The sequence below is a fragment of the Bos javanicus genome, chromosome 16 (assembly GCF_032452875.1).
Source record: "Bos javanicus breed banteng chromosome 16, ARS-OSU_banteng_1.0, whole genome shotgun sequence".
NCBI classification, from domain to species: Eukaryota; Metazoa; Chordata; class Mammalia; order Artiodactyla; family Bovidae; genus Bos; species Bos javanicus.
In genome coordinates, this window is record NC_083883.1 from 30,423,431 (window position 1) to 30,442,070 (window position 18,640).

General features: G+C 49.2%; 1 protein-coding gene across 2 annotated transcripts in view; it reads right to left on the reverse strand.

Annotated features, from left to right (window-relative positions):
- ITPKB (inositol-trisphosphate 3-kinase B) overlaps positions 1–18,009 on the reverse strand; it is a 103,086-nt gene extending 85,077 nt beyond the window's left edge. For both annotated transcript variants that reach the window (XM_061382407.1, XM_061382408.1), the window contains exon 1: positions 16,090–18,009. In XM_061382407.1, the coding sequence (XP_061238391.1) occupies positions 16,090–18,009 (1,920 nt within the window). The remainder of the gene's footprint in view (positions 1–16,089) is intronic.
- Between the last annotated feature and the right edge of the window lie 631 nt (positions 18,010–18,640).

Here is an 18,640-nt window from a genome sequence, read left to right on the forward strand (position 1 = left end):
CATCTGTGGGAAGCTGGGGCCTCCTGGCCATCTGCCCCTTTGGAATAAACTTCTTCCCTCTGCTCATCCGGTGTCTCCTAATTTAGCTGAAGTCTGTAGGCAGGTGATACAACCTGATGCACCCACTTCAAGTTTAGGTGCTAATGTTATGTTTGAAATATAAACCCCAGACAGGCTTTTACCCGTGCCGTCTGAAAGGGGCCAGAAAGCCTGGGGCTGTGCAGTGTAATCAATCCAGAAACCTGTGAAATGGAGAGGCCCATGACACCTGCGCTGGGTGGCCTGGGGAACCGGGACTCTAGAGATCAGAGCTCTGTACCTGCAGGACCCCTGCCCTCCGGCAGCAGTGCCCTCTCTCTCCTATGGGAGGAGGCAGGAGAGATCCCAGGCTGCAAGAACCAAGGCCTGATGCCCTCCCCTCCTGCCATGGTCAGAGGTTCACCGGCTGAGCAGTGAGCAGCTTTTTCAGTTTTTATTGCCCTTTTGGGTTAGGAGTTCTTCACTTTTCCCCTCCCTCAGGCCAGGGGCAGAGAGACGGCTCCAGAAGCTCACTTCTGCTACAGTTCCATCAACCCATCTGTTTCTGCACAAAAGCCTATTCATTAGAAGGAAAAGAATACTCTCTTAGTTCCACCTCTGTGAACAGAAAACTTATCTTGAACAGACTAAAGCGCTACTCCAAGGCACCTGTGTGAAGACAACTCTCTTGCCCTCCAGGTGGAGTAAGTCCAAGGCAGCAAGCAACTCTCGGAGAAGGCAATGGCACCCCACTCCAGGACTCTTGCCTGGAAAATCCCATGGGCGGCGGAGCCTGGTAGGCTGCAGTCCACGGGGACACTAAGAGTCAGACACGGCTGAGCGACTTCACTTTCACTTTTCACTTTCATGCACTGGAGAAGGAAATGGCAACCCACTCCAGTACTCTTGCCTGGAGAATTCCAGGGATGGGGGAGCCTGGTTGGCTTCCATCTATGGGATCGCACAGAGTCGGACATGACTGAAGCGACTTAGCAGCAGTAGCAGCAGCAGCAAGCAACTCCAGTTCCCTCCACCTGTGGTTCAAACCTGTGGTTCAAACCTCTCATCAGCCCAGCATCTGCTCTGCTTTGATGTTTGGTAGCTAGGTCTAACACTTTGCGACCCCATGACAATAGCCCACCAGGATGCTCTGTCCATGGGATTTCCCAGGCAAGAATACTGGAGTGGGTAGCCATTTCCTTCTCCAGGGGATCTTCCCAACCCAGGGATCGAACTTGCATCTCCTGTATTGCAGGCTGATTCTTTACCACTAAGCCACAGGGGAAACCCATTTTCCTCTGCATTCAGCACAGTTAGTCCTCATCTTCCAAAAGCACGAGGCCTGGAACTAAGCTCAGCAGCCCTCTGCATGGAGCTCCACCCGCTTCGTCTCTTCTCCAGGTAACATACAAAGGAAGGAGCAGGGACCTGGGAGACATTGATAGGTTCAAATCCCAGCACTGCCACTGACCAGCTGTGCCCTTGGAACTGGCAACCTCATCTGCCTGATCCCCAGTCTGCTCATTATAAAAGGGGGAAACTAACAGATGCCTTGGAGAAATTAAAGTAACTTATAGAACATGCCTGGTACATAACATATACTTCAGAAATCACAGCTGCTGTTACTTCATCGGTACTGTGTAGCCTAAGACTGCATTTGTAACAGACGTGCCACCAACTAGTGCGTGCTGAATGTTTGTTAACATTTTAACTCCCAGTGAATATCAAAAGAAAAATTTCTGAGCCAGGTCTCCGCTATCCTATCCTTCATGCAGTTAACTTTGTAAAACTTCTATTCGGGACTTACAGTCTTTTGTTTTTAGAATTTTATTTATTCATTAATTATTTTGGTCTGTGCTGGGTCTTCATCAGGGTGTGGACTTTTCTCTAGTTGGGAGAGCAGGGGCTGCTCTCGAGTTGCCGTACGTGGGCTTCACATTGCAGTGGCTTCTCTTGTTGCAGAGCACCGGCTCTAGGGCGTGGGGGTTTCAGTTGCTGTGGTTCCCAGGCTCACAGGCACAGACTCAATAGTTGTGGTACACAGGCTTAATTGCGCCGCAGCACGTGGGATCTTCTCGGACCAGGATGGAACCAGTCTCTCCTGCACTGGCAGGCAGACTTTCTTTACCACTGAGCCACCAGAGACCTTATATTCCCTTTTACAATACCTGGTCATGGAGTCATACTGAACTATTTTCTGAAGTTCTTGAAATCTTCTTTCCAAGGTCACATGTCATATGTCTGCAAGCCACAGTCAGAAGCCCCAGACTAATAATCCCCAGCAATGTGCCACCTGGGACATTCAGGGCACTTCCCGCCAGGCTAACCCACGCCGACCTTTAGGGCCAGCTCCCTTCCTCTGCATCTCCTGGTGAGACTCACTGCCTTCCTCTGGGGATGTGGTATTTGAGGCCAATGGTGACAGACCAGAAAATCTAGGCCAGTCCAGAATGCCAAAGAAAGAATGCCAGGAAGAACCTCTGACCTGCAAGAGTTGGTTCAGTTTCTCGGCATGAACCAACAGCCCGCAGTGAGGCGGGAGGCGGTTCCCTGGAGGGAGTGGGCTGATGCTTAATGTATAGTGTGATACCGCAAGGCAAACAGCGTCTCAGACACTGCTCCATACGGCCTTAGCCTGGGATGGAAACTAATTACCATCCTGTGTATATTTCCAGGTCGGAGCAATAAGGGAGCTACTGTCCAGCACACTCACCATCCAGACTGCCTCTGAGGTCAAGGCTGCCACATGCTAACAAGTTCTTTTCGTGGTTTCATTCCTCCCAGACGTCAGCCCCTCCGTCGTGCGAAGAGCAGGAGACTGGGGCTCAGGGGGATGTTATCACAGGCCAGCCCTGAGACCCATCTCTCCGAAAGGGTATGTGGTCCAGTAACACCATGGGAAGGACTCAACAGTTCAGGGTCTAGAAACTCTGCTCGGACATCGAGTGGCCGACTTGGGAATGGGAAGGTGAGTGAGGACCAGAGGCAGGCAGGAAAGATGCGAACCCCAAGGAATCGCAGCATAAGCTGTCACCGCGTATTATAGTCAAGAAGGAAAGGGGGATTTCCACATTGGCAGTACGCCAGAGGAGAGGCCCGTGTTTGGCAGGCAGGGTGCCCAAGACGGTGGTGATGTGTGGCCCAGACAGTCTGTGCTGCTCTGTGGGTTGGGGAAGGGGACCCACCTGTGGCCACGCAGCCCCAGTTCCTGGGAGAGTCTACATAGGCTCCTACAGGCCCTCCTGCAACGCCGAAGTGTGCTGGTGTGCCCCGGGCGGTCCAGCTCAGCCCGGCCACCTGACTGTGCTCTCCCACCACACCATCCCCCACCCTCCCGGCCCCAAGAGCAGCTCAACAGGTCTGTTGAGCCAGGACAATGGCAAAAAGCACCTGTGGGGCTGGGAAATGCTGGGCAAGCTCTCCTGTGCTTTCTTTCCTTTGGGGTGTGCAAAGCGGGCTGCAGAGACCCAGCCTGGGCCTCAAGGCCTCAGTTGGGTCTGCAGTGGAAGAAAGCATCTCTTAAATCTAAGAAAAAGTGAAAAAAGTGCAAGTGTTAGTCTCTCAGTTATGTCCAACTCTGCGACACCATGGACTGTGGCCTCTGTCCATGGGATTCTCCAGGTAAGAATATTGGAGTAGGTTGCCATTTCCTCCTCCAGGGGATCTTCCCAACCCGGGGATGGAACCTGGGTCCACTGAATTGCAGATTCTTTACCCGCTGAGCCACCTAAGAAAGATCCTGTCTTCTTCTTCTCTCTTTTTTTTTAAGTCTTTATCGAAAGTGTTACAATACTGTTTCTATTTTATGTTTCGGTTTTTTGGCTGTGAGGCATCTTAGCTCCTCCCCTCCCCCCCCCCCCCCCCCCCCGCACCGGTTGAACCTTCACCCCCCGCATTGAAAGGTGGAGTCTTCACTACTGGACTGGCAGGGAAACCCTAAGAAAGATCCTGTCTTAATAAGCGTGTGCCCAGCCCACCAGCAGACACAGTACAGGGAAGCAATGAAGGCCAATCAAACCACATACAAGTTCAAAGACCTCCCTGGTGGGAAGAGCCACAGCTAGACAAAGTGGTGGTGTTTCTTACACACACACACACACACACACACACACACACACACACTCCATCCTCTCTCTTATGCATGATGGTGACTCTAAAATATGCAGCAAGAAAGCAGAGGAGCGAGGGGAGGGGAGAGAAGAGATGGAGGGTTCCTCACCCCTAGAAGGCTGGGCCTCCTGCCTGGGGGACCTGTCAGTTTCCACCTCCCAAACAGAAGGACTAGAGGCAGGTCCCAGGTGAGTAACCTGACACCTCTTGCCCAGCAGCTGGATCTAATGGATTGTTTTCTACTCTTGAAGCTCTGAGCCCTGGTGACAAAGTGAGGCCTCTCCTACAACGGAGAAACCTTCTTGGAAAAATAAATCCTGCCACCCATTCTGTCACCATCCTTCACAGTTAACGGCACTTTCGGGTGAGACGGCCAGGGGCCACTCCACGAAGGCAAGTTAGGGTCCTGGTTGGGGACGAGGGGCCAGAGACAGGCTGCCTCTATCCCTGCCTGTTCTGTGTCAGGACCTTGAGACACACAATCTCAGCTCATCAGCTCCAGAGCCCACGAGGAAGGGTGGTCATCCTCACTTGGCAGATGAAGAAACCGAGGCTCAGAGAGGTGAAGTTCTTCTCTGGGACACAGTGAGGGTGTGACTTCACCTGTGGCTGGCCAGAGTCCTCTTCTCCAGCAGACCCCCCCTAACTTCCCTACACCTCCCGCTAACCTCAGCATCCAAAAGACCTCAGTCCCCACTTTTTCTTCTAGGGGAAGAAGGGCACCAGTAGGCAATATTCCCTTGGGTGCCCTCAGCACTTTCACCTAAGCGAAGAGAATGGTGGACATTGCAAGTTCAGCTTAATATGCTCAGGAACGACAGCGGGGCTACCTCTAAGTCCTCCCACCTTGCTGTCTGTTGAGCATTTCATACATCCAGACACGGCGCCAGGCACTTCACACATGGCCTCATTTAAGGCTCACCATCTTAAAGCTGGTATTATCAGCCCCACTGCACAGATGTTGAAACCGAGGAACAGAAAAGTAAGACATTTCTCTAGGGTCACACAGTCAGGAGGTGGCAGAGCTTAGACTCAAACCCAGGACTGTCCTGACTCCACACCAGGGCTCTCTCCCTGGAAGGGTCTACACAGCCCCTAGCCCAGCCAGCCTCCCCAGAACTCTTCCAAAGATTCAGACTCAAGCTTCTCTGGTAGTTCAAACAGTAAAGAATCTGCCTGTAATCCAGGAGATATGGGTTTGATCCCTGGATTGGGAAGATCCCTGGAGAAGGGCATGGCAATTCACTCCAGTATTCTTGCCTGGAGAATCCCCATGGAAAGAGAAGCCTGGCGGGCTACAGGGCATGGGATCGCAAAAAGTCAGACACAACTGAGCAACTAAGCACAGGACAGATACTAAGTAGAAGCCCCTCCCAAGTTTTCCTGACCATGTGCCTCTGGTCGACTGGGGTGAGGATGGAGGGGTCCCCCAAGACCCCATCTTAGCCTCACAAGAGCATATTTACAGCACAGTCATTTAAGCATTGCATTAAGGTGGGTGTCCCCGTCCTCTCCAACCTCCAAGAGCCTTTGGATCCAGAATACTGCCTTTTCTTGACCACTTCTAACAGAAATAGCAAACCCTTCAAGGCCTTGACTATCTTCAGTGGCTGCTGCCCAGATTCCTCTATTCCTTGTTCCACGACACGCACTGAAGCTTCCTGCATTTTCCATGCCAACACCAATTCATTATTTATTAACTCATATTTAATGACTGTGCTTGTTTAATAGTTAGACAACTTGTTCTTGCATTTCGCAAATCTCAAGTATGTCTGTTGGCATCCACTTTGCCCTAGAGGGCACATCCCCAAGGACAGGGATCGCATCAATTAAGCCATTCTCCTCAGCAGAGGTAACTGCAGACAGAGATGGTAGACCAATGCCTGTTGTTTGGGCAGCCACGGGGGTGCCACCTCCGCCTCTCAACATGGGCAGTCACAGGAAAGGAGGTCCAGCTCTGGGCACAGGTTTTGGGATCTAGCCAGGGCCCAGCCATACTTCAGAAGCGCCCAGCATCTAACTGCCAAATGAAATGTCTGCTTTAAAGACTCAAGATTTTGCTGAAATCTTCTCTTTCACTTCCTAAGACACGAGAAAACCACCACATGGTACTGGAAAAATCAATGCCCCCATTAAGCATCCCTGGACTCCAGATGGAGTTGTGGTCTGGTCTCAATTATTCAGGAGCTGACAGCCCTGCTCGAGGTACATCAGACCCCTGCTCTGCACCCGCTCCTCACTCCCGCCAGCCGTTCCTCGTGTCCATCGCATTCGCAGGGTTAGCAAACCACAGAAGCATAAAGTGCTCTGGCTGCGATGGTCACTCAGGCAGGAAGAGGTGCGCTACTGAGCAGCTGGAGTCGAACTAGGATGCAATTTCGAATGTCTGCTCATCCCTGCTTCCCAGCCCCACTGTCATGCCCACGTCAGAACTGGCTCTGCTATGGACATAAAGGTTGTCTCTGACATACTTCTTAGCAATTTCTCCTCTGGCAACACAGATGTGGGCGTATCTTGCATTGGTACAGTGCTTGCCCTCATCCATCCACTTTTGGAAAGACTTATAAAAACAACATCATATTTGTACACCTGAAAGTAATATGATACCATAAGGTAACTATATGTCAACTTTAAAAAATAATATAGATCATTGTTTATTAAAAAAAAACAAGTATACGGAAGGGTATGTGTGACAGAAATAAACAAATGAGTACTGGAGAAATAAAGAGAAAACTTGGGGGGAAAAAGCAACATCGTAGTATTCATAATAAAAAAAACTTAGACAGGAAAGCATATACTCTCAAAATGACTCTACAAACACAATGTCATTTGAGACTCACAAAAGACCACACGAGATCAGAAGATGATCGATACACCCATTTTACAAATGACGTCACCAAAACCCAAAGAAACCAAGGACCGAATCTGAGAGTCCTAGTCTTTCCAGCACACTGCACTCCTGGAGTAAGACCTTCTCAGAGAACATCTTGTGTGTCCTAAATTACTGGAATTAGCTAAATGCTGAATACTAATAACTACTTAATGCTGTGACAAAGATGATGACAATGGTGAAGAGGAGGAAAAGATTTCGATGGTCTCATGCAGACTAAAATATCCAGTTATAACGCATTCAAAACGTCCCGTACGTCAGCACATTTTTCTATCTGTAAGGATTTTCCAGAAGTCTCTCAAACCAGTGTCTTCCCAACCTCCCAGCTTGAACACACAGCGACCCATTTTCCTATGCTTGGCTCAGCAACCCAGGTCTCAGGATCTGCTGTCCCAACAAAACCTCCTAGCCATTTCTTAAGAGCCATTTCTTAAGCTACTGGCTGCGGTTGGATTTTCCACTTGACATTGTTAACAGATTAAACTGTTTATCTCATTGTCATACACAGGCCTTTTCAGTTTCCTGCTAATAGATTCAGGTTAGATAAGGATTACAGAAGTGATACTCCCTGAGTTCCTCTCTGTACCCGAGCCGGTATCCTTTCCCCATAGTTATGAGGTGTATTTTCTTAAACCTACTCTTTAGATAGCTAACTTGCAAAAAGAAAACCTTACACACCCATTCATAGCAGAGGACTAGCCAAACACCAGCTCCTACACAACTATGGAAGAAGCGCTTAACACGAGATCCTGCTGAATTATACATTTTACGACTCAGTCATCAATTGCCATAGAGAAGAAGAAAACAAATTGAGCTGAGCCTGGAAAGAATGTCAGTGAAACTGGAAAAACACTCGCTGGGAACCGCCTGGGGGTGCAGGGACCTCCCCAGTAACTGCCGGGGTCCCACAAACTCACAGCATACCAAGAGAGATTGTGGGGTGAGCTGGTGGATGGCTGGTCACCGGGGAACCAAATCCCTCCATTCTGAGGCACTCTAAAGACTCCCCATAGTGAATGAAAATATTAAGTGCTGTTAATATAAAATGTATTACAGCTTCTTCTTGGGAAACAGTACAATCAGTTTATTCATCCTGATTAAATGGATGGTGGGGGGAGTAGGAAGCAGAGGACCCATTGAGACGGGTCAGGAAAGAAAACTGCTGTCACAGTTCCAAAAGCCCAAAGCAAAAGTTCCTGCCTTCTGGACGCATTAAGATCAGTTTTATAAACGTGAGCAAATAGACCAGGTTCTGCTTGGCCAAGGAAAGGGCTTACCCTGCATCATAATACTTACATCATCTCTGGGTTGTTGTTGTTTAGTTGCTAAGTCGTGTCTGCCTCTTTTGTGACACCATGGACTGTAGCCACCAGGCACCTGTGCCCATGGGATTTCCCAGTCAAGAATACTAGGGTGAGTTGCCATTTCCTTCTCCAGGGGATCTTCCTGATCCAGGGATGGAACCTGTGTCTCCTGCATTGGCAGGCGGATTCTTTTCCACTGAGCCACCAGGGAAGCCCCATCTCTGGGTTAGGCAAACCCTAATCTTAGTCACCAGGTCAATGGAAATGATCTCAATGCCTCTGTTTGAGATGCTGCATCATTTTATTTTCCCTTTCCACCCAGAATTTTACCACAAAGGTAAAAAGCTAGACTAACAGAATAATAGTGACCTTCAAGAGGGTGGGATCTCTTCAGTCCAATATTTGTCACCACCAGATCAAATGAGGAGTTTTTTTTCTACTTATTCTACAATGGGAAAATAAAAATGTATCCTCCCCCTCCATGTTCCACCCCCGCCTCTTTAAATCCTACATAAATATGAACTGCAAAGGTTCATTCTGCTTGCTTACTGTCAGTACCTCCTTCTTTTTGGTTACTTATAAAACTTAACAGCCGGTTTGGAGCAAAACAGAAGTAAAATTTTCAGCAAATTAAACATGTAGTACTGACCAGTGGCCTGAAGAGATATCTTTTGTTGAATGGGTTTCCATTAAGTAATATCAAGTCAGTAAAATGCCCAAGTAAAACTCAACAGAGGGGAAAGATCAGATCTCTAAGAGTGAATTCTTAATGAAACTGTTTTAGAAACACTCCAAACAAGTTAGTCAAAAGCCTGCGTGTTGGCTTACCAGTGGAATGATGATCATATGTCATTCCTCACCAGAGAAAGCCTGGAGGGCCCTGCCTTCCCATGAGAATCATCAGAGTGGTCTTCCCTGCTCCGACACTCCGGGAGATCTTGTTCCCTGAGGCTGGTGCTGATCTTTGATCCCCAATCCCATCACTGAATCAAAGGAAACTACACTAGGAGATAAGAGAGAAGGTAAGACCAGCCTTCTCACTGTTGTATGAACTGCACTTGAAGAAGCTGCTGTGGTCCCACAGTCGCCTGTGAATTCACACACAGAGAGTGAGTCGCTCAGTTGTGTCCGACTCTTTGCCATTCCATGGACTGTAGCCTACCAGGCTCCTCTGTCCATGGAATTTTCCAGGCAAGAGTACTGGAGTGGGTTGCCATTTCCTTCTCCAGGGGATCTTCTCAACCCAGGGATTGAACCCAGGTCTCCTGCATTGCAGGCAGACACTTTACTGTCTGAGCCACCAGGGAAGCCTGGTGAATTCACAAGTAGACTGTAAACCCAGGTTTTGAGAAATCGATTTCATTCTAGCCTTACTGGGTGAGGCACAATCATTTCCTAGGATTGTAATGTAGTACCTAAACAAAATCTTAAGCTGCTACCAAGCATTTCTTCCAAGAGGCCCAGTGGATTTTCCAGACATTACTACTCAAGATGTCTCCTAACTCCACCTCCACTAACGTTAACTGAGCCTCTACTACATTCTGGGAACCATCTAAGGCACTTTAAAACACGGCACCCCTGAACTCTCATCCCCTACTCTGCAAGGTCATGCCTCCGCTCCCCATTTTTCAGAGGGTTCGCAGGCACGTGTGGCCTTGGATTTCACCCAGTTCTCGGAAACCTCAGTCAGGCACCCCTACTCCTGTGGCAGAAAGGTCTCGGGAATGAGCAACGAGCTTGTCTTCATTGTTCTTTCCCCCCTTTCTTTGTCCCTCCTCTTGCAGATAACTCCACAGTTCTTCTACAGGTAGACAATGCAGCAGAGCTACTGCCTGTTACTCATGCATTCATCCATTCCATTAACCAACATTTCAAAAGCATGTCCTATGTTGAAAGCCAAGGTGGATCTTCCCAGGGGAGTAAGGAGTTTATCCACTAATGAAGTTTTATAAGTGAAAAAAAAAATTTAAAACATGACTATATTGAATACTCTCTGGCCTCACTTTCCTCATCTGTAAAACGTGGATATTGGAGGCAAGGAGCTCTAAAGCCTCTCCCAGACTCAGATTTATATTATGATAATTATGCAGGTCATAGAAAAAATTTTGTTATTTTTTTAAATTCTAAGAACAGAGCCCTACCTTCCTAATGAGATCATATTTATATCTATATTGTCTTTTAGCCCAGGAGACCTGAAGTGTCTTTAAATAATAATTCACCTCTGGAAAAATGAATGCCCAGGTATCTGGTGGGGCCACAGTGACAGAGGTGAGGGCACAACTACAGCAAGCTGAGTTTGACTACAGGGTCATAGGACCAGGTTGGCAGATTCTTCCAGCCCCCAGGTGGCCTCCACAGTCAAGCAGACTGGACCCACTGGTCTGAGGGAATGCTATAAAGCTGAGTGTTCCTATGTTGTTAGGTCACCTATAGTGCCACAACCCTTAGTTAACTAAGTTAACAGTACGCAACCACAGAATGGCACTCAGGAGAACTGGACTTACAAAACCCCAAATATTCCAACGAGCCAATGGCCACTGGCGCTCTAAATGGCTTTTCACGTTACCAACAAGTTCACAGTTGGGTTTGCTGTGATTTTGTAAACAATGAGCTCCCTGATACATGAAAAATAAATCATTCACAATGTCAATTCCACCTAGTCAGGAAAAAAATAATTGCAAGACACATTTGTCATGGACTGGAGGGCATGACATACATAACCTACAATGCCAGTATTTCATCTCTTAACAAAACCCATAGACGGGAGTTCCCTAACAGTCCCATGGTGAAGACTTTGCCTTCCAATGCAGGGGATGTGGGTTCGATCCCTAGCCCAAGAGCTAAGATCCCACAAGGCTTCCAGCCAAAAAAAAACAAAACCTAAAACAGAAGCAATATTGTAACAAATTCAATAAAGATTAAAAAAAGAAATCTATAGACCCTTCCATGCTGAGGGCGTGCCCACAACACAATACAGAAGAGTTCATGAGTTAATCCTGAATCTCTGATTACCTGAAGTCTACAAAGCTTGTTCAACCAGGACATAAAATTATTTCCATTAACTGCTTTAAATTCTACCTTTAGATAACTAAATTGAAACCTCACAAGCCTAAACAATGTTATCAATGCTCCTAGGAATATAAATAAACTACAGAGGACTAATCTAATCTGCAACTACATTTACCTGGTATGTGCCAACAAAAATCAGAAAAGGGACTCGGTAGCAACTCAGCGCTAAAAACAAAAGTTCTGGAAATGCTTTATGTAACACCTGAAATACATTTCTCTAAAAGCAGAAACCGTCCAGTCTAATGTTGGTTTTGTTGTTGTTGTTGTTGTTAAACCTAAAAGCCTGGTAAATCTTGAGATGTGTTTTTGTGATGCCTAAATACCCATCTCTGTTTTCCTCTGTCTCACCTTTACTTGAAGGATTTTAAGCTGGATGAATTATACTTTCATCTTTGATAAAACAAATTCTTTGAAGTGATGTTTTGGCTCTGTACTGGCAAAGCCTCAATTTCCAAACTTAAATATCTGAGGAGGCCAAAGCCCTCAGATAACAGAATGTATTTTTCACTTTTCAGGTTAGCATGCTGGCATCCTACCAGCACAGCCTCTAATATCAGTCTAATCATTAACGAGAATCTTGGGTATAGTACTGATTTATGTGATGATGCTTTTTCAGTGTGGAATTATAAAGAACCATTCTTTCAGGTAAGAGAAACAGATCAATGAATGGGTCTGAGAGAAAAGCACAGAATTAAATGTGCCCTGTTTCAGACTCAGCTGCCTGAGGTCCACACCACAGAAATCTTGTCACTTTTCCAAACACTCTGATACCTATTTCATATACAGCAGGTTTTGAATCCAATCTCTAGAATTACATAGTCACGCAGAGTTACAACTCTATAGGTCCCCATGAGATCATTCTCAAGCAGAGTGCATATTTTAAAATGGGAATCTGAGCCAGAGCTGCAGTCTTCAGGTCCCTTTGCCTCTCTGAGTCTTGGTCTCCTCCCTAAACAGATCAGGGTAACAGTCAGAACCTCACATAAATGACTTGGGGTTCTCTCAGATCTGAAAGGTCCTAAGCCCTTTCCAGAAAGACCCTCGCCATACACCTGAGGTGGAAGGGTGCCCCATCTTAGGAAAACAACATATGCAACCTGAACTCTTTACTCCATAAATCTGGGCCTTCAATATTCTCTTCCAGAATTTTCCACTTAAAAGAACTTACCACTAGATTCATTTCCCCCCAAAGATCCCTCTAAGACTTCTAAATTTTAATTGGAAAAATTTCACACTTTTAAAAACCACATAAAACCGTTTTAAAATGTTCAAATTTTTTTTTTTACCATATATTAGTTTGCTTTTTGAACCTGAAAAAAAAGACAACAAAACTAGTTAACACGAATAAAGTAAAGGAAACAAAATTTCAAAGGCCCTGAAAAAGTAGTAACCCCCAAGAAGGCAAAGATTTTGTATTATACTTCTTTATATGCCTCCCAGATAATCAGACCAACATTTTGTTTTCGTTATCGTATACATGACTGTTAGCACGATTTTGGAATAAATCAATAAAAACCTATTTTTTTAAGTAAAAAGCATGCTTTTCTTAACTTAGTGCTTTAAACCTGGCATTTCAATGGCCCACTTACTTTTAAATGGATTAACAGAAGGAAGTCAAGAACTGTTGATTAATTTCTAGTTGCCTTAAAGAACAAGCGAGAACACCATTCTTCCTCAGGGCAATTCATTTCTGTTCAGATCTCAGAAAAGAGTAAATGTGAACATGCCTGAATTTAAGCCATTGAACGCAAGGCACGTACAACAACTACTTCTGAGCAAATTTCAAGCGTCTGATCCTTTATAAACAGACACACAGGTGCAAAAATTTGGAACATTCTATTTCCGAGACAAGCATATCTGTCAGGCTCCTCTGAAGCCTGAAGCCCAGGAAAGGCCTCAAGCACTTTGCATGTTTCTGAGGGTGTCTTTACAGCTCCTACCCAGGGAAGCAAATGAGCAGAGAAGGTTCTCACCACACACCCGTTCAGTAAAAAGGCCTCTGCTCATTTGCATCATCTAAATGGCTAAAGGAGTTTCAGAGTGTGTTTCCAAACGACTTTTCACTTTGTTTTTAAGTACAAGGACGTCTTCGAATCCCCCTGCACCGAAAGCTGGGGCTTCTCACAGGCAGGGAGCAGGCAGAGAGGCCAGAGAGCAGGAGAGCTAACCTGGCAGCCAGGCTTCAGGCTTTGCGGGGCCGTCACCTCCACCGGCACACACGTCACACACAGTCACCCCTCACACACAGCGTCACACAGAGTCACCCCTCCGCAAGAGCACGAGAAGGTTTAACTCTGTGGAAAGACAGGGAGGCACACACACGAAAATGTTCTCAGCATGGGTCTAAGGGTCAGGGGTTGGTTGTGTGACCGCCAGGCTGAACACTCAGGTTTCCAACCTGTGCATCCCAGTGGGGTGTTGGGAGTGTGCGTGGGCATGTGTATGCCCCTGAGTGCAGGGCTGCAGTGTAGACAGAAGCAGCACAGCCCAGAGAAGGGGACTGAGTGTTGACCGAACCTCAAACAGCGCCAGCTCGGGTTTTATCTGTCAAACACTGAACAGCCCAGCCGAAAGGCCCAGTCAATCAAGTTGTCTGGCCTTCTGTAGACAAAATATCCATCTCAGGTAATCAAGTGATTTTTGACCCAAAGAACAGATGTTGCGGTGTCACTGATAAGGCTCCACCATAACAATCTGTACAAAAAAAGAAAACTGAGTTTATCACTCAACCAAAAACTCAAAAGTCCCTAGGATCCCATAATTTCCAGTTGGCTACCCACCCTTCCCTCCCTCCACCCCCCTCCCCACTCGCCCTTGGCCTCATGTGATTCAGAAAAAGAGGCTGTCGGGGGATTTTTTTTCCCTGGCCCTATTCTGTGGGTGTCTGAAACCTTATTTAAAGGAGGGAGGTAAGCTGGACAGCCGTCAGGCCTCATTTCCACCTCTGGACCTGTTTGCTAACTTGATACCACTCAACCCTCTGGTTTCTCAGCTGGCATCCTTCTGGCAAATGAAAAAAAAAAAATTATCACCTGTCATTATTTATCTCCCCTTTAACTTACTTCCAGACAAGAGCCCTTTTCAAACATCAGGACACACAAAATACTTTGAGAGCCAGCCAATAGGAGCTGCTAATCCACCACTAGAAAGGGCAAATGGAAAGTTGGAGAACAAGTGAAAAAAAACTTGGCTGTGCCGGCTGTGCTCCAGGGTTTAAAAAGCCAAAGGGAGGAGAGGAACAGAGGACCGTCTCATGGGCCTTTAATTGTGGATAAGCGGGCAGAGAAATCTGGGCCATACCTTCAGTGAGAAGCATATTCCACCTTCCTGTTACCACCATCCCCTTCCAGGTGGACCAGATGTGTCCATGTCAGGTGCCTTGTGCTGGCCACAAAATGCCAGGGTGATGGGGACCACATTTTGCATATACATTTGCCTCCCCACCATCAGCAGAAAGCAGAGTCTCATGAAAAGAAACGCTTGGTCTTCTGAGATTCAGACTGTGATTTCTGAAGTGGGAGTGTGATAGAAATATGCTTTGGAGTCCAAAATACCTTAGAGAAGAATGTAGTGTAGAACTATAAAGTTCTCAGCTGCTGTGGCTTAACACATTGAGTGAATAGTACGTGATACTCAAGATTAAGTCGGAAGACCTACTACAATAAAAATGCAGACTTTCCCCCAAGGTAGCACAAGAACCCCCTCACACACCAAACTAGGAAATTCCCCAGACTCTGGAAAAGCTTAGAGAAAGTCCAGACCTTTTCAGAAGCGATAGCTTCAACTCTTATGTCTTCCGTCCGATGCTCTGATCCTCCTAAGAGCTAAAACAGCCTAGCACTGAGATAAACCGTGTACAGAAATAAACCCCTGTCTGCTGCCATAGCCAGAACAACATGTCAGTGTGCTGAATCACAACAGATGCACTTGGAAATGTACTTGAAATGTACCTGTACCAGACAATAAGTATGTCCATGAAGAGGTATATACGCTAAGGGTATCACCCAGGTGTTTATCTCAGGCAATTCAACCTATTGTAATATTCTGTCATTAAAGAAACCGTCTCCTTACCTCAAACCATGCTTTTCATTTTAAACCATACAGCAAACTCTTTCTTACATCTGTTGGCCCCACAAATATTGCAATATGCTGACAATTGACTGAGGTGAGGTGGTTTTTCACCCAACAGACACAGCCATTATCTACAGGTTTCAGGGACCTGTCACAGAATCACATCACTCATTTTCCTGGCCTATTAGTACAGGCTGAATTAATTTGCTGACATCCTTGTCAGTTTCCCCTCTGCCTAAATGAATCACAGAATTAAAGGGTTTCACCTGATCAGACAAAAGCTACAGCTCTGTTCTCTATCTCTGGAGATTAATCAGGAAGCCTTTGGTAACACTCATGAATATGATCTTCCCAAGAAGTGAGTGGTGACCTACGCGAGGTACCTTTAAAAATGTCTTTTAAGATGTACATGGAAACAGTAACAGAAGTGACTCCAATTTGCTGTCCAAGCTACAAAGCGCAGGGCCAGGGCCTAGGTGCCTCCCAGGAACACCTGGAGAGAATTACACGTTGTGACTGCCCCAGGGCCCTGGTCAGGGTCTTCCCGACTCAGTAGAAAGTAAGAAAAAGGGACACACGGGCATGAAAGCAGCACAAGTTCTAGAAAAATCTCAAGGCAAGACATACCACTCTGGGCTTCTGCTGGTCCAGGGTATGCAGGAAAGCAGAGTTGGGGTCCAGGCAGCGCTCAGGGTCACTGGAGATGTCCTCCTCCGAGTCCTCATAGGAGGAGGAGAAGCCAGTGGAGGAGGCAGATGAAGAGGAGAGTTTCCTCAGCGGCAGGCTGCCCCGAGGGCTTCCCTGCGCCTCCTCCAAGGCCCTGTCCTCCTGGGCATCCGCGTCTGTACCCATGTCTGTGATGATGACGGCAGGGATGCTGTTTCGGCCACAGGCCTCTCCCAGGGAAGGCTTGTCCTTCTGTGCTGGGGAGAGCCGCTCTGGGCTGAGGTGGGCGTCTCTGCCCTGTGGCTGGCCTCCCCAAGTCCCCTTGGATTGCACCGCTGTGCCACACGTCCAGGCCAGACAGGCTTCTTCCATGGGGCTCAGCCAAACCCTGGAGGTCCCAGGCAGCACGCCCACCCTGTCCCCAGGAAAGTACTGGGGTTCTTTCAGTTCTTTTGCAGCTTCCCAGCAGGGCAAAGGCTCCAACATTCCACCAGACGGAACTCCCGCCTCCACCTCCGGGGTCCCTGGTTGCTCTGAGCTGCTGCCCCCAAGCAAGCCCAGCGTCGCGGACCCCTCATCCACTCTGTTAGAGGCCGGCGGTGCCTCCCTGACCACTAGGGCCCCACTTTGTGTCCCGGCAGAGCCTCTGGAACCCTGCCTGAACCAGGTCGGAGCCTCAGGGAGCTCCGCCGGACTCTGTGCGTTCCCAGTCCTCTCCTCTGGCCTTCCGTCAGCCCCAGGCGCCCGGGAGCTCGGCATGCCATCGGACAGAGTTCCTCTCCCCACCTTCCCAGGGGGCTCTCCGCTGCGGGGTCCGCCCCTCTCTGGGGCCGGGCTTGTCTCACTGCCAAGAAACTGCCCCTGACTCTTGGCCAGGGCCTCCAGGGGGTGCGCACCCCCAAGTTCACGAGCCTTCTCAGACGGCTCAATTAGGGCAGGGTCGTGTGGATGGTGTGGAACGGTGGATGTGGCTCGGGCTGCCACTGCTGTGTCCACGGTTAAGTTCACTCTGACCAGTCCCAACGAGGGAGCCTGGGAGTTCTGAGTTCCCAACGGAGGAGACCCCCTCTTGTCAACTTCCATAGCGGTGGGTGAGCCACAGTGGGGTCCGGCAGGGAGCGCCTTCTCCATTCTCTCCGAAGCCCTGGGACCCTGAGCCCCTGATCCTGACGGGGCCGCAGGGCGGAGAAAAGGTGCCACTACTCCCTCCTTGTCCTTTGAGAGGCAGACGCTGGGCGAGCCTCCTCTTCTCCCGGATTCGACCTCGGAAGTCTCCGGACATTGTTCCCCCCAGGACTTGGTCCTCCGCTCCTCGCTCTGAACCAGGACCCTTCCTGGGGGCTGACTGACACTGCGCAAGGGGCACGGGGAGGGCGAACGAGCCCTGCCCAGACGCGGGCTGCGGGGCGGCTGCGTGGCGGAGCTTTGTGCCTGGATGTGCGCCTCGAACATGCCCACTTTCTGGTTCACCTGCACGTTCTGCAGCTCACGCTGCAGGATTCGAAGCTTCCTCTTGGCCTCCTCCGGCCCAGGAGGGGAGAGGGTACCGGCGGTCACCATCTGCTGCCCTTCCCCTCTTAGACGACCGGCCCAGCTCGGGCTACCCACGCTGCTGCCGCTGCCGCTGCTGCTATTCAGCCTGCGCCGGCCACTCCGCCAGCCCGGGGGGCTCCCGGGGTCCTCCGGTGACAACGACTCAGCTGGGGGGAAGAGGAAAGAGGAGCCACTCCCGGGGCTGAAAACGCTGCCGGGGCTCAACACGGCCCTCCCTGGCGGCGGGGGCGTCTCGTTGCTGCTGGACCGAGGGCCGCCGCCGCTTTTCACCTGGTTGGCGCTATTCATGATCACCAGGCTGTTGAGGGCATAGCAGTACATGGCCATAGTACTGGGTCCTGCGCGCTGCCCGCCGCCGCCGCCGCTCCCGTTCCCGCTCTGCCGCCGGCGTCTCCTGCTCCCGCGGCTCTCGGCTCTCGGCTCAGCCGCGGAGGCCCGGCGGCAGCGGCTCCGCGCGCAGATGGGGCGGCATGGCCTGGGCGGCGGGCGGGGGGCAAGACAGTGGGCTCAGTCCCCGCCCAGAGGTCCATAAACAACAGCGCCGCTGTGAAGACACAAGGAAACAAGTCAGGACCCCAGAGGGAGGGTGTGGGGGACGGCTAGGGGATTAAGACGGGCCCCGGCCCACGGAACTCCAATCTGTCGGGGATCTGGTGCCACTGGACGGCTTATCTATAGGGGCAGTGCGGCACGGCGAGGACATAAACCTGGGGGGGCCCCCCTCGGTCGCCAGCGCGGTGGTGATGTGATGCGCTGTGTGTGATACGCTTGAAGGTCCCTTCCAATTTCAAACGCTAAGAGTTGTCTCCAGAGCCGCGCGGGACGGGCGGGGAACGATATACAACTACTTGAATCCTATGTTCGGGGCGCGGCAGATTCTGAGCTTTCTGAGAGTGAGGACACCCTCTCCACCGTCTCGGGGTCTCCTCGGCTTTGCAAACACTGGCTATACCGGGTA